General features: G+C 44.1%; 1 protein-coding gene across 5 annotated transcripts in view; it reads right to left on the bottom strand.

Moving 5' to 3' along the window:
* ZNF541 (zinc finger protein 541) overlaps window positions 1-12,267 on the bottom strand; it is a 43,536-nt gene extending 31,269 nt beyond the window's left edge. For 2 of the 5 annotated variants that reach the window (XM_024111552.3, XM_065571860.1), the window contains exons 1-4: window positions 12,160-12,267; window positions 6,311-6,716; window positions 4,753-4,996; window positions 1,416-3,231 (exon numbers count right to left, since the gene is read on the bottom strand). In XM_024111552.3, coding sequence (XP_023967320.2) covers window positions 1,416-3,231; window positions 4,753-4,996; window positions 6,311-6,614 — 2,364 coding nt within the window. In that variant the 5' untranslated portion in view covers window positions 6,615-6,716; window positions 12,160-12,267. Of the gene's footprint in view, window positions 1-1,415; window positions 3,232-4,752; window positions 4,997-6,310; window positions 6,717-8,925; window positions 9,034-12,159 lie in introns of those variants that run through there. The other 3 variants (XM_065571861.1, XM_065571859.1, XM_065571862.1) reach the window with 3 other exon arrangements.
* Between the last annotated feature and the right edge of the window lie 3,886 nt (window positions 12,268-16,153).

Raw genomic sequence — 16,153 nt, 5'->3', positions numbered from 1 at the left:
TTCTAATGCACTCTGAAATATGTAAAGGGCCATGTAAATGCTAAAGATTATTTTTGGTGAGTCTAAAGCTGTCAACACTAACAAAAAAACACTTAAAAGAACACAGGGAAACAATTAAGTCCAATAGCTAAGGCTCAGTACCTAAAGTTAGGAACCCTAGGTTCTACTCCAGACTGGAAATTAACTTAATACAGTATATAACATCTCTGTGCCCCAGTTTAACAAACTATAAAACAGAGGTAATGTTAACCCCCTTCATGAACCGGTACAAAGTATTTTCAGATCTCAGGTTAAAAGCACAGCTAACTGCCCCATACTTTTAATCCTAATAAAAGAAAAAACGTAATTGATGTGCTGTTGAAAAGAATGTTGGTCCCACTTTACCACACCTTTCAAGATGAAGTTTAATACAGCAACACTGGCAAATAAAGTATAAGAAATAAGGATCCTGTCAGACTACCAAGTGTGAAGGATGTCAGACTAAGCTTTACTGTTTTTGATTTATGAAAAGCAAAGAAATATTTCAGTGCAACCCAGGGGAGCACTGAAAGATATCTTCACTGATTAGTGACTAAGCCTAATACATAATTCACTAGAAGAACTGAATGAATTATGAGCATTTCTCCCACATGTTAAAATAATGTAGTAATATGATCCTGACAAAGACATCAAGATCAATAGTAACTGTGAAACTATTTATTTATCCCGTGGAATACTAAATATTTTCAATGCTGGGGATTTTTTTTTTTTTTTTAGTCTGAAACAAAGTTTTATTCTTCAACTACATTAACACTTGCTTTCGGATGAGCTGATTAAAATCCCATCACAATCCAGAATCAGATTCCAACTCGATTCCTCTTGGCAACAAGTTATTAGCATAGTCTACTAGCACAGCCCTGTTAAAATGTGTGAGTATTTCCACTACAAACTGCAGCCTTCTGTACAAATTTGGTACACGAGGTCTTTGTTTTAAAATAATTTCCCCTATATATTTACATTACACCCTAATTTTCATAAAGACTAGCTTATATGGTGATTTTGTTTTGTTTTGAACCACAAGGGTTATAATAGTGGTTTCACTTCTCAGCTAAAAAATGACGCCTTGTGTCACTGCTCCAATAATGTGTCAGGACTTCTCAAAGGTTGGTAAATATCATTATCCTCGTTTTAAAGATGGAGAATCTGAGACACAGAGGGCCAAATTTACGAAGTTATTTAGATACTTAAAGATGCAAAAGCACCCATATGAGTTAGACACATAGATCCCAGTGACTTTCAATAGGAAAAGCCAGGATTTCTGACTCCTAATTCCCTGCTCTAAGCATTAAAATGCCATCTCTGTTTTCTATTTATTTATTTAAAAATGAAAAGGTTTTATTTTATTCCTTAAAAAATAAAAGAAGATTTGAACATACCTGAATCCTATTAAAAATGGTTAGTTTGTGTTTCTTTTCAGTCACAGGACTGGGTGAAGTACCAGGTAATGAAAAGGAAGCCATGGCCACTTGACTTGGAGAAGCTGTGCAAGATAGGTCAAACTTTAGCTTCTCTTTTCGGACACTGGGCAAGCGGCGAGGTCTACCACTGCTGGAATGTAGTTTGCCACCTGTTCCTTTGCAATACCCTTCATTTTTCTCTTTGTCGCTATATACAGAAGCGTTATTTTCCCGCTGATGTGATTTCCCATAAGTAGAGTTTCCCAGGGCTTTATCACATACTGCAGTCTGGGGTTGGGTTGGGTTATCAATATCTTTGAATCCCACACAGCCTTTCAAGGGTCTAGTCTGCTTGGTAGAGTAAACAGAGTCTGAATTTATGAGAGGGTCAGACAGGGACTGAGAAGACTGCAAAGCAACTGCTGCTTGATGCCTTTCTATTTGGCCTTGTTCCTCACTAACAGATGACACATCCTTCTGATACTGGGTCAAAGTCTTTTGCATATACACGGGAGACCCTTCATGTTCTGTGTGCTCTAGACGAGAGTGAATCACGTCAGCCTGCTGCTGCTGTTGCAATACATTTTGGAGTGGTTTTTCTACAGTCTGTTTCACCTCAGAAGTTGCTTTCTGTGATGGAGCCACCACCTGGGTGTGGGACAAAATGTGCTGAGATTTGGTGAACATTTGGAGCAGGTGCTGCTGCACTTGCATATGCTCCTGGTTCACTGAGGATTCCATGAAAAGCTGCCTGAAGTGTGGGTTAGCGTCGTTCTGTAACACACTATGCTTCTGAATGTTCTGCCAGTGACAGGAATCAATGTCACATTCTTGTCTTTTTGTTGGCCTAAAGGTTTCCTCAAAACTGCTGAGCTTTGTTTCACCTGAGATTTCCCCTTGGGTCTTCAAAAGTGCGAATGAGAGAGCATCTGGACACTCATACATCTGTGCAAACGAGTCGAACGCGTGAGAAGGTCCAGGAAACCCACCTGAAATATTCTGAGCTGCACCAGATGGATTGTGATTAATATAAACACTATTCCCTTTGCTTTTAGTACAAACTGGCATGTTTCTGATCCACTGAAAATTACTGCTTGACTGATGGGAGGAGTTTGCAGAAATTTTCTGACCTCTGAATAAAGGAAAACAAGGTAAAGTGCTTTTTGGCCAATACTCCAAACCTGTAGTCTCTAAAGGAAACTGTGATTCTGAAAGCGGGGATGTATCAGTCAAACTGGTAACTGTGTTTTCTCCTGGTGTGATCACAGATAAATTACCAGGATTTATTATGGCATACACATTGGAAGAGGTGGCATTCTTTTGGCCAGGATAATGCTCCTTCACCATCTTGTCACCTGTAGCTTCGAATAGTGCAGTCATGGTAGATGGGATGCAAGAAACCTGATCAGCTGCAGAGGAGCAAGGCTGCAGTGAACCTTTCAAGTCCCTTGCAGACGATGCTGGAGTTGATGGAAGCTTCTGATTTACAATGCTGCTAACAATACATTTCAGTAGGTCTCTGTTGGGCAGGACAGGATTTGGAGATTTGGATTCAGAGTGAACAGCCAGCCTCTCCATTCTCAAACTACCTTGTCCTCTTGGGACAAATGCATCATGAGAAGGTGATGAGACCTTACAGGCATCGTCATCACAGGTGCCCTCCTTCAAGATAGACAAGCCGTGTTGCATTTCATAATGTCGAAGCAATGACCGATGGTCACAGTAACTCTTATTGCAACCCTGTTCTATACATATAAATGGTTTTGTTTTCTGGTGTGTTAGCATGTGTCCACTCCTGAGGTAAAAAGACAAAAGGCAGAAGAGAAGACTCATAGTATAATGACTAGCAGAAATTAAATCATTTCTTTTCTGAGCTATTTCAGTTCTCACTTCTACGGTTTTATTAAATCCTGAAGGTCAAATTCTGCACTGACGTATCCAGTGCAACTCCTACAGAACTCAAAGGGGTTTGATAGAGTGTAAAACAAAGCACGATTAGGGCTCTCTGAAGCAGGAGGGGTCCACACAGCTGCAGACTGACTGCTTTTTTTTTCACTCTAGGAAGAAGGATTACATCACTCCCACCCTTCATCACCTGCAGTGGCTGCCTATCACTGAATCCAATTCAAAACTGACCTTCTAGTTCTCAAAACTCCCAAGAAAGATGTTTTTTAACTGCCAGCACTGAGAAATTCATCCTGTCCCCTGTGAGTCAAACTAGGTTCTTTTGCATTCTCACAAGTTACAGAAGTACAGCAGACAAAATAATGTCCTTAAATAACACCATTGCAACCCCATTCTCTTCTGACTATGCCCTGAATTACACCTGTGCAAACCCACCAAAGGATAATAGGTGCAAAGGTTTCATTGAAGGCATAACCTAAAGACAATGAAGACAGACCAAAATGAGGATGTAATTTGGCCAACAGAGCTTCTTTAAATGCATGAAATGGAAAAAATCCTGGTTGTCTGTCAATCTCACTGAGCTGGGGGGGGGGGGAGGAGCTTGCAATCAGAAAAATCATCTTGTAAGCAAAGCAAATTTGATACAGAAACCAGTGGGAAACAATGAATATGGAACACCACAATGCCCTTTCTGTGGAGACACTTTTAGGGCAGAACAACACTTTCAAAGGACACATATTAATCCAAAATATGTATGTATAGTAATATGGACTGAAACCTCCAGCCTGTTCCCTGGGACTGGCATTTGCACTAGTCCGATGTCCAGCACTGCTACATCAAGAAACCAGAATAGACCACTGAAGGTCCAATACTTCAAGAACCACTGGAGATCAGAACAAATGCTATATATACCATTTGAAACATGGAATCCCAGTTATTAATGGTGTGAAAAATTAATCTTTAACTGCAGTTCACAACATATTGGCTTCTAAAACCACACAAGAATTGGCTGTCCAGTACAAGTACTTTCAACACCAGTAAGCTTTTCCCTGGACCACTGATCAGAAAGAAAAATGAAAGGTTCTTAGTTGTTATTGCGCAATACAAGCTTACCAAGTCTTCTGTAGCTAAACTATGTCTTACATGATCATGTGAGGCTCTTTCTGCACCAATATGCTCTGGAAATTCTAGAACTAACTTGCTTCTGCTACTGATATAGTTTTGCAATGTAATTTGATGGGGTTTGCTGGCCCGACAAATGCCCACGCCAAAGTACCAAGTAGTGTAACTGTGCATCTAAACCAAACTGAAACAGGAAAATGAAGTACTACTGAAGTGGATTCTATCTACATTGTTTTAAACATAAACTGAACATAGTTTTATGCCTTTATATTAGTAAACGCCAACATACAGGTGGTCCTGCCGTTTAAAAGCCTTGCTGCAGATTTTACAGATGTATTTCCGTTCCTGGCTGTGAGTCAGGTTATGTTTGCTAAGAGAGCTGGCACTGCTGAACACCTTCCCACAGAGACTGCAATCCAGGACCGGGTTTTGAGGAGAGCTGTGCTGATGCTTCCCTTTCCTGGCACTACCAGAACTGGACTTGCCTTCTTGTTCAACTTCTTTAGGTGCTGCTGGGACAGGAAGTCCCAATTCTAAATAAAGGGTGAAAGTTATACTCATTAGGTAACACACAGTGTCTTTTAAATTACCCCAATAATGTAAGGTTTCGTAGATTTCTCTTTTTAATTCCCCTACATTTTTTGTTCGGAGCCTAGTTACAGGGTAGGGTAACTAGTGCAAGCATGATGCACCACAGTTTTGTGTCTTACAACGTAGCCTGTGATCTGCAACACTGCTGATATTCCGGGCCTCTGTCCTCACACAGCTCTGACAATGCACTTCAGTTGTGGCTTGCTATTTCAGTCCTGAATCTCTTGAGCAGTGTCAACTGAGCTGAATTCTGCCATAATGCTTTCCCTCTTTTGGACAAAAATGGACACAGGAGACTCCTCCGAATTATTTTGCACTTGTGACCTAATCAATATTTAAACCAAGGTCACCAGAGATGACTGACTAGTTAATAAATCCATTGAGCCATTAAGCTTACATTGTTTTCATAAATCTAAGATTCATTACCTATGAACCAGAATGAGAAAGGAGAGAGGTAGATATACTACAAATTTTATCAGTTGGCCCAATCAGTTAAATAAAAGATGCACCAAATTTTATCAAAAAATTTCTATCATTCTCTTATTTGAGTGCTCCCAGTTGTGTCTTTTTGGTTTTTTCTGTCTTCATAGTTCCTTGAACTTTTGCATGATCACTGATCTGCATTAGCAGTGATGGTACCCTGTTCTTTCAATAACAATATTTTACTAAGGACATTCTCCTTATAACTTCTAATTGCCTTTCAATAACAGTATTTTACTAAGGACATTCTCCTTATAACTTCTAATTGCAAATTTTGGAGAAAGCCCATTCTGCTAAATCCATTTCCCAGAGAATCTGAAATGCAAGAATTAAACAGAATGTCTCTTCTATGCTTCAGGGGAAGCTAGTAATGTAGATGTTAGCAGCATATTTAACAAATCTGTTATTTTAATGTTTTTAAATTTTCTATTTGCAGTTTGAGATCAAGTTGCAAAGACTTTGAACAGAGAGTGTCTTCCTAGCCACGGTACAATTTTAAGGAAACAGAGTCGTAGGGGAAATATTCCTATCCTATTGAATATTACAATAATTATTAGTAACTATTTTCTATAGAGCTATAAATGCGCATGACAATTTACAAGACAAATAAAGACGACTGGCAAAATTTTCAAAAGCACCTAAGTGACTTAGAAGCCTAAGTCTCTGCCCCAAAGAGATTATCACTAGGTCTACTGTAGCTTCTAAATTAACTACTAAAAAATTCTGGCTACACTGAACTGTAAAATTATAACCAAAGGAGATTCCAATGTACTCACCACACAAAGAAGGCTGTGAGCCAAAGTCAGACTCATCAAGGAGTTTAACAAAATCACAGTCCTTCACAGAATACAAAGACAGTGCATCTAAATTGTCCTCCAATGTGTCATTAGCCATATCTGCAGCTGAAAGGCTAGGATCCATATCTAGGCTGCTTAGGCCAGTATACATTATGTCTCTTGTATCTGGACACAGCTTAAGGTTGAGAGTGTCACTACAGTTCAGCCCTTGACTCTCTGAAAATCCAGGAATATGCATCTCTGATTGGATGAAGTTTTCATCACTGAGGTGGTACTGGTCCATGTTTACCCACCTTTAATGTTTGGTCAGGGAATATGCTTTGGTTTCTGATAAACTAGGGCAAGACTCAGAGCTTGAAAACTGCATTAGTGTATAGCAAGATTCCTAAACAAAAGGTAACAGGCAAAAGTTAGATAACAGAGATGAACAGATAATACATTTTAAAATGAAAGCAATACCAGTATTGACACATTAGCCCATATATAAACCAATCCTTATTAGATAGGACTCAAAATAAATACTTCTGGTTTATATTTTAGATGAAAATATGTGTTTAAATTAAAAGTGCTTTCAAACAACTGGAACTTTGTATGTGTGGTTAAATCCATTTTGCTGTTTAAGCTACATTGATCATCATGAACAGATTGGGCAGAATTCATATTTTTAAAATATAATTTTGAGGGATAATATTGATGTTTATTTTTAAGCATTTTTAAATTTTTTATCAATTTTAATTTTCACAGTTGCACTAAATTATGGGTTTTAAGCACTGTTTTCTATTTTTAGCTATTTAATTTTTCATAGTTGCAGGAAAATATGGAGGGTTAAGACAATAACTATTTAATGACAGTGTATGTTGTGATTCAAAAAGTTACAGTTTTACACTTGTTAAAACACAAACTGTCAATATCACATATCAAAACGTACAAAATAAATATCCTTAAATCAAACTCTAATATGCTCTCAAGCAGCAATTTTATTACTTTTTCTATGCATAAATTTCAATGATTATCAATGGCAATATTTTTCATAGATTTGCATATGTATGGTGAAATTGACATTTGCCAATAAAAATCTAATCCTTCCAAGCCTAGTCATGAACAACTCAATTAATTTAAGCCTGGTTTGCCTTAAACTTGATTGATGAGAAATTTGATCTTGATAATATTATTTTAGGAAATGCAACCTGCAGAGAAGATATTCAAACCAAGTAGGCACACTGTATATGAAAAAAATTCATACACAATTGCACACAGCTAAATGCCAATCAGTGTATGTACCGGAACTAGTCCATAATTAAAATATGCCTGAATTATCTGTGAAACCTGAAGTTCCTTATAACCATCCAGTGCTGCTGCAAACATGAAAAATGTTCCCATTTATTCACTACATCATTCCAAAAAAATCACTGAATCTCATGTATTTCAATGGGGTCAAAAGATGTCCCACAAAAACATCCCTGTTTATAAGTTTGTAACTTATGGTGCTATATGCCTAGAAAAAAGTAGGTCCAGGTTACAGGACCTGCAGAGAGGTGAATTTCATCCAGTCTGCACCATCTCTCTCTCGAACAGGACATATACATCTCAGAAGCACCACAAAAAGAATACTTTAGTGTTGTATATCTGAGAATAAAGAATTTCCTCATACTACTCCTACCAAGGGCAACAATATTTTCAAGGAACAGGTTCAAATTTTACAGGAGATGGAATAGTAAAAATGACACCTGAATGTTTTGTTATAAATTCTTTTTAGCTGTATGTACAGCATTGTATATGTTGGGTATCCTTCCTTTGTTCCCCACTCTCATGTCTTGAATAACAAGAAAATATTTAAATCATGCCCCACACCCAATTTTTAAGAAATATTTTCCTTTTAAAGTCAAATGCATTAAATTTCTTTTTCTTAAAAATAAGTTCTTCACCCTCTAAATAGAAACTTTCAAGTGCTTTTCTTTCTTTGTTTTAAGAGACAAAGAAGGCTGGAAAACTGATTTTAATGTTTTTGTAATAATTTAATAAAGCTGCTAAAATTACATCTAACACTTCCATAGTGGGTCTGCTGCTCAAGCAAAGCTCTCATTTAAATCATTGGGAAATTTTGCCAAAGTAAGGATGGCAAGAACAGGGCCAAAGAGTTAAGAAAAAAATAAAGACAATTCTTAATTTTGTTGAACCAGGGGCACCCAAATTTGCAGAACTGGGGGTAAAATTAACTTCTATTTCTATTTGTAGAGTGCTCCTCATCATAGCATTTAATGCCCAGTCCTGCAAAATTTGTGCTTAACTTTATGCATATTGGTCCCACTGATTTCAATGAGACGACTCACATGAATAAAGTTAAGCATATGCATAAGTCTTTACAAGATCAGGGGCTAAATTTGCCAGGAGCAAAAGCACGATAGCTAATTTACAGATAAAGGGCCCAGACATGAACACATTTATATTGGCAAAGCTACTCATGTGAATTTGGGCTCAACCACATCAGTTTTTTAAACTACCAATAAACACACATAGCTCTAATAATCTGCTGACACTCGAATCTATTTTGTTAGATTAAAAGCCTGTTGCTTGCATTAACCAGCAATCAAAACCTGAAGCTGATTGATTTTGTCTTCACACTGCTACAGCTAGAAGGCAGCTGTGGACTGCATTTTAGAACTCTTCGGTCCACAGGTCGCATTTTTAGGATTGTGAGCTCCTGGGTCAAAAGAATTGAGAGAATTTCAGTTATACATAGTATTTTTTAAATTCATCCTTTTAAAAAAAATTGGGGTGGTAAGGAAAAAAAATCCAGAACGTCATTTATAATGGGGGGGGGGAGAATAAATACTTTTTAACATGTTGTCTCTGAGGGCTGAAGACTAATAAATACATTATAATTGCAGAGCTGTTTGGAATTTTTGTTGTGGGGGTCTGAACTGCATATTAATAAGGAGGCAGAGCATATTATAACCAGGGGGTTGTAACTAGGCAATCGAAGCAGCATGATAATGGGAGAACAGGGTATTCGGGACAGAGAAACATGACAGAGAAGCTGAGGTAACTATGTTTATGCTGTCAAGAAGGAAGATCCTGAGTTTATCCTAGGGCATGTCCTCATTCTCATATGAAGAATAAGAGGGATCGTGGCAGCTCCCTTAGTCTGAATTGAGGTGAGGGAAGCTAAGTATTAACTACCATTGAACTGAACTAGTTGAACAAACTCAACTGAAGAAAATATTCTCTCTGCACCCGAAAAGGCTACTGCAGTTAAAAGCTGGTTTAGCATGTCAGCAAACTCTGGTTCTAGGTGCCTCCTTAGCAATTTCCACCAATTCCGTGGTGTGACTTTCAACTTCAACAGCAAACATGTACTGCTTGAATTTGTTTTAATTTAGTTTAAATTATTTTAATAGATTATAGTATATTTATGCCTTAATACAGGCTGACAATTTCAAATTTAATTTTCAATAGGTTTCTTTTAAAAAGAAAAATGCATTTAATTTAAATAAAAAAAAGCTGATTTCAATGTCAAAAGAATCAAAACATTTTAAATCAATTTTTATCCACTCTGACCCCTGGGCCTATCCAATAGAGGGTAGAACTCTGGCACTGGTGGGGATGAAGTGGGGGGTGATCCACCCCCTGGCAGGGATGGGGGGTTGCTTTCTACCTCTGGGCCAAGGTGGAGGGGGGAGAATGCTCTTGCCCCTGGTGGGAATGGGGAAGACTGCTGTCCATGGTAGCAAGGGGGGACGTTCCTGCTTGGGTAGGGATGGGGGGGCTGCTCTTGCCCTGGTGGAGACTGGTAGTACTCCTGGGGAGACTGCTCCTGGCTCTGGTGGTAGGACTCTGGAGATTCCTTCCCCTGGTGGGGACAAGGCTGCTGCTCAAATTGGGAAGTGGGGGGGGGGCTCCTAGCTCTAATGGGGATGCTGCTCCTGCCCCTCGTGGGCTGGGTACCCACCCATGATAGAGGGGTGTCCCTGCACCTGGAGGGGATGGGTGGGCAGCTCCCTGCCCATGATAGGGGGAGGAAGGGCAGGACATCCCTGCACCTAGGGAGGACATCCCTGCACCCGTGATGGGCCCAGCCTGTGGTGGGGATGAGGGGTCATGGTGGTCCCTGCCCTGAATGGGAGGGTCACTGCCTCTGGTGGGGATGGCGGGGGGCTCCCTGTCTGTAATGGGAGTGGGGTGTCCTTGCCCCTGGAGGGATGGGCATGGGGTCCTTGCCTGTGATGGGGAAGGGGGGTCCCTGCTCCTGGGGGTTAGGGGACAATGCGTTCCCTCCCCTGGAGTGGATGAGTGGGGTTGGGCGGGGGTCCCTGCTCCCGGCGGGGGGGTCCCTGCCCCCGGCGGGATGGGCAGGGGTCCCTGCTCCCGGCGGGGGGGTCCCTGCCCCTGGGGGGATGGTCGGGGGTCGCTGTCGGGGGGGGGGTCCCTGCCCCTGGGGGGATGGGCGGGGGTCGCTGTCAGGGGGGGGGTCCCTGCCCCTGGGGGGATGGGCGGGGGTCACTGTCAGTGATGGGGGGTCGCTGCCCCTGGGGGGATGGGCGGGGGTCACTGTCAGTGATGGGGGGTCCCTGCCCCTGGGGGGATGGGCGGGGGTCGCTGTCGGGGGGGGGGTCCCTGCCCCGGGGGGGATGGGCGGGGGCCGCTGTCGGGGGGGGTCCCTGCCCCTGGGGGGATGGGCGGGGGCCGCTGTCGGGGGGGGGTCGCTGCCCCTGGGGGGATGGGCGGGGGTCGCTGTCGGGGGGGGTCCCTGCCCCGGGGGGATGGGCGGGGGTCGCTGTCGGGGGGGGGTCCCTGCCCCGGTTGGGATGGGCGGGGGTCGCTGTCGGGGGGGGTCCCTGCCCCTGGGGGGATGGGCGGGGGTCGCTGTCGGGGGGGGGTCCCTGCCCCTGGGGGGATGGGCGGGGGTCGCTGTCGGGGGGGGGGTCCCTGCCCTGGGGGGGAATGGGCGGGGGTCGCTGTCGGGGGGGGGGTCCCTGCCCCGGGGGGAATGGGCGGGGGCCGCTGTCGGGGGGGGGTCCCTGCCCCTGGGGGGATGGGCGGGGGTCGCTGTCGGGCGGGGGTCACTGTCGGGGGGGGATGGGCGGGGGTCGCTGTCGGGGGGGGTCCCTGCCCCTGGGGGGATGGGCGGGGGCCGCTGTCGGGGGGGGGTCCCTGCCCCTGGGGGGATGGGCGGGGGTCGCTGTCGGGCGGGGGTCACTGTCGGGGGGGGATGGGCGGGGGTCGCTGTCGGGGGGGGGGTCGCTGCCCCGGGGGGGATGGGCGGGGGCCGCTGTCGGGGGGGGGGGTCCCTGCCCCGGGGGGGATGGGCGGGGGTCGCTGTCAGCGAGGGGGGGGGTCCCTGCCCCGGGGGGGATGGGCGGGGGTCCCTGCTCCCGGCGGGGGGTCCCTGCCCCTGGGGGGATGGGCGGGGGCCGCTGTCGGGGGGGGGGTCCCTGCCCCGGGGGGGATGGGCGGGGGTCGCTGTCAGCGAGGGGGGGTTCCTGCCCCTGGGGGGATGGGCGGGGGTCGCTGTCGGGGGGGGGGGTCCCTGCCCCTGGGGGGATGGGCGGGGGTCCCTGCTCCCGGCGGGGGGTCCCTGCCCCGGGGGGGATGGGCGGGGGTCGCTGTCGGGGGGGGGTCCCTGCCCCGGGGGGGATGGGCGGGGGCCGCTGTCGGGGGGGGGGTCGCTGCCCCGGGGGGGATGGGCGGGGGCCGCTGTCGGGGGGGGGGTCCCTGCCCCGGGGGGGATGGGCGGGGGCCGCAGTCCCTGGGCCCAGCCGTGTCTCCGAGTCCGGGGCCGCCGGCTGAGGGGGGAGCGGGCACCGCCCCACAGGAGGCAGCAACTTTACCCGTCGCCTCGCGCCCCTTCCCGCCCGCGCTGCCCCGGCCCCGGCACGCGGCGCCCCGCCCCGCCCCGCCCCGCGCCGAGAGGGGAGGGGGTGTGAGGGGGAGCGGCTCCGCCTCGGTCACGTGGTGCTGGGACCGCCTGGGCGGGAAAAGGGGCCGAAGGGCGGCGCCATTTTGTGAGAGGGAGACAGGAGGGGAGGTGTGAGGGGACCAGGAGGGGGTCTATGGGGATGGGCAGGGGGGGTTGAGAGGAGGGGGAAGAGAGGAGTGCAGGGATAGGGACGTGTATATGAGAAAAGGGAGGGGAGGGGAAGGGCTTGAGGGGAGGGAGGATAGGAAGGGGTACATGGGGGAGGGGTTGGGGAGAGGGCATATGGGAAAAGGGTGGGGAGAGGAGCTGTGATGGGATAGGGGAGGGAGAGAAGTCAGGAGGGGAGGTGTGAGGGGCTAGGGAGAAGTGAAGTGGGAGATATGGAGGGGGAGGGGATAGGGAAGCTTGAGGAGGGGGATGGGGAGAGGGAGAAGTGGAGTGGGGGTAATGGAGGGGAGGGATGGGGGAGGGATAGGGAGCAGAGGAAGGCTGGAGGATGTATGGAAAGGTGGGAGGATATGAGGGGACGGGCATACAGGTAGAGGATGTGTGAGGGGAATATGGAGAGAGGAAGAGGTTAAAGGGAAGGTGTGTGATGAATATAGGGTGGAGGAGTTGTGAAGGGGAGCTTAGGGGGGAGACGTAATGGAAGGTGGAGGTGGACGAGTGAGAGGAAGTGTTTGGGGAGTGAGAAGTGTGAGGGAGGAGTATGGACTTGTTGGGGGAAGGGGTTTGCTATATAATGAGACCATGGGAAAAGAAGTGTGACGAAGGAAGGGATTGGTTAGAGGAGGGGATGGAAGTATGAGAGGGCTGTAGGGGGAAGTGTAAGGAGAGAGAATAGGTTTATGAGAAGGAGGGAGGGGGAAAGTGTAACAGTGCAATTGGGAGAAGGTGTGAGAGAGGAGAGAGTTGTGGAGAAAAAGTCGATGAGACGGTGCTGTGACTGTTTCCCCCACTCCATCCCCCCTTTCCCCAAAAGGTGGCTGAACTTCTTGCTGAGGCAACAGCACATCACGAACCAGAAAAAAAGAAAACTGTGATGAACTTACCCCTGCTTGAAATCGGGGTAAAGTGCACCAATTCTAATATTGGTTTATGGAGGTTTATTCTGTCTATGGTAGGAGTTTGCTCTGGTGCAACTACGCTCATGGCTGAAAAGGAGGCAAATCACTAGTGTAGACAAGGCTATAGAGGAGAAGCCTCCTCTTTTGTCAGCATGGATGCCAATATCCCATTGTGGTGTTATAGGGTGATATGTTGCAGGAGGTGACAAGAGAGAATTGTACCATGCCTCACATGATTGCCAACAATTGTGGTTAACTGACACAGTAATGAAACTGGGCCTGATTCAGGACTACCCTGCTCCTTGTGTAGTTATGAACAGTAGTGCAACATGTAAGTAAAATGCCATAAGATCAAAATGGTAGTGTTTTACTCCCCCTTTCAATAGGTGTACATAGCTACACAGAGTGCAAGGGAGTGAGGAACCAAGCCTAATGTCTTTATTCATGATCATGGTTATTAGTCTTGGTGTGCTAACAAAATTCAAATTTGGGTGCTACAATTCTATCTAGTAAAACCCTTTTTGACAGTTTAATTTGAAAAAACAGCTGGTGTGTTCCATCCCAAAGGGGCTGCATTTCAGTGGTGGGTGAGGTGAAATCTGTGCATACTGTTCAGTGAGCTAAAACTGATATTAAGTTGGTACTCGGTATTACATGTTTGACAAGTGGTCAAAACTTTGGTTTTATATTTCAACAGCTTCACACTGTAAATTTCTCTAATGTACTTTGGTTTTCAGCTTAAAACAACAACATCACCAAGAGAGATGTGAACTTCCACCATTTACCTTAATACAGTATCGTGTTTAATTTATTTAAATTCAAATTTAAATGCTAATTGTCAAATAAAGAACAATGTTAACTGTTTCAGCACTTGAACAGGGACATCAAGTTAATGCACTTAATATAACAGGACCTATTATATTCTACTATTTCTATAGATATGAAAACACATTCCATGTCAATAAAGCTGCAAGATTAGAACAAGGAAATAATCAAATATTCTTTTGATTATATAATTGTGACATTTGATACTATCCATCGCAATTAAATAAAGTATTCTCATCTTAATAGTTTTGGGACTGCCATGATGAGGTTGGCAGGTCTATGTGGCATTTTTATATAAAGCCCATTTTGCACTGATGTAAATGACTACACGGGGTGCAGGGTTGTCCTGAATTAGGCTCAGTTTCATTACTGTGTCAGTTAACCACAATTGTTGGCAATCATATTCAGACATGGTATAATTCTGTCAAGTAGGTTTGGCTGAGAGTGACTCCCTGAACTTGAGAATGCATGGGGAGGCCCCAGGCTTCCTATCTCCACCTCAGGTAATCAAGCTCTAAGCCTTAAAAAGTTGCTAGACACATTTCAGAAGAAAACAGATGGCAGCTTACTCTAGAAGCTGGACATGGAGTTTGGGAAATATAAGACATGCCCTGTGTATGTTTTTGTGTTTTTAATTGTTTGATTCAGAGTTTAAAGCCTATTAATCTGAACAAAGGGAATGTGTCCAGAGATTTTGTTAACCTGTTTTTTTACTGTTTGTACCAGAAAACCTGCAAATAAACCTGCAACCCAAAAAAACTCCAATTTCTTTTGAGCCATGTGGATCATACGAAACCACATACGTTAATCTCAATAGTTAAATTTTATATGTTCAGGATGGAGAATATCTAACTTTTTTAAATTACCGTTTAAATGTTTTTTACTGTCAAATTAGAAATCATAGGGCAAATGTATTCCTAGTGCGACTCCAAATCAAGCATGAATTCGGACCTGTATATATTTAAAATGTTCTTTTTTTCTGATATCACCACTGAGATGATTAAAACTGAAGAGATTTTAAATGGCTTGTTTACTTGTCATTATTATGTTGTTGGTTTTCTTTTGGCACTTCATTTGGATTGGAACAAAGTAAACTAAATCAGTTACATTCTAGTGGCTGGTTCTCATTTTTTAGCAAAATGCTGTCATATTTGATTTGCATATTTTACAGAAAAATGTTTCCAAAAGAAAGACATTTTAATGTACATTTTTGTGTATGTGTGTGTGTATATATATTTCTACCTAATAAGTAGAAATGTCTTCATCTATATTCACATGTGTATATGAAAACGTTTACTAATTAGCTTTTGTAAAACTTTTAAAAGCAAAATTTAAACTTTGTGTTTAAACTTTTAGGAGGAAGAGTGAGTACTGGCTATATAAACAAAATGAGTCAGGGTCCTGTGTTTTCCTGGCAACTCTGCCACTGAGTCACTGGGTGGCCTTGGATGAGTTACTTAATTGTTCTTTGCCTCAGTTTGTCCTTTTGTAAAATGACTGTTCCACTGACCTACCTCATCGGGGAGTTGCGAGGCTTAATGAACTAATGTTTGTATAATCATTAGAAATCCTCAGGTCTAGCAAAGGGAAAATATTATTATTTATAAGTATTCTTTAATTAATACCATTCAATTCCTTCCCAAATTTACTTATTTTTACTATTATTCTAAAGAACTGATGCAATTTTAATTCTGATGGAATAGCTTTCTGTCCCAGAATGTCTTCTAAGGCCATAATTGCTCCCCCTCTATCCATGAAAAAGCTCTATTGCTAATATTATAGTCCAGGTCATGCCGAGAGAAGAGTCATCTGGAGTCACCTGAATCTCAGTAAAATAACTCAGAAGAGAAAAGAAAAGGAAAAAGATCACAGAATTGAAAGTATGTCGCCTACAATGCTTTTAAAACTGCAGTGACCCAGTACCCGCCTACTGTTATTAGTCTATTGGTTAAAGCAGGAACAATTTATGATTAGATAATTTGTATTTATAATGAAATGCTCAATCTTCATGTG

Source organism: Chrysemys picta, chromosome 17 (assembly GCF_011386835.1).
Source record: "Chrysemys picta bellii isolate R12L10 chromosome 17, ASM1138683v2, whole genome shotgun sequence".
Classification (NCBI taxonomy): Eukaryota; Metazoa; Chordata; order Testudines; family Emydidae; genus Chrysemys; species Chrysemys picta.
Note: the sequence above shows the minus strand (reverse complement) of the source record. Positions and strands in the feature narration are given on the sequence as shown.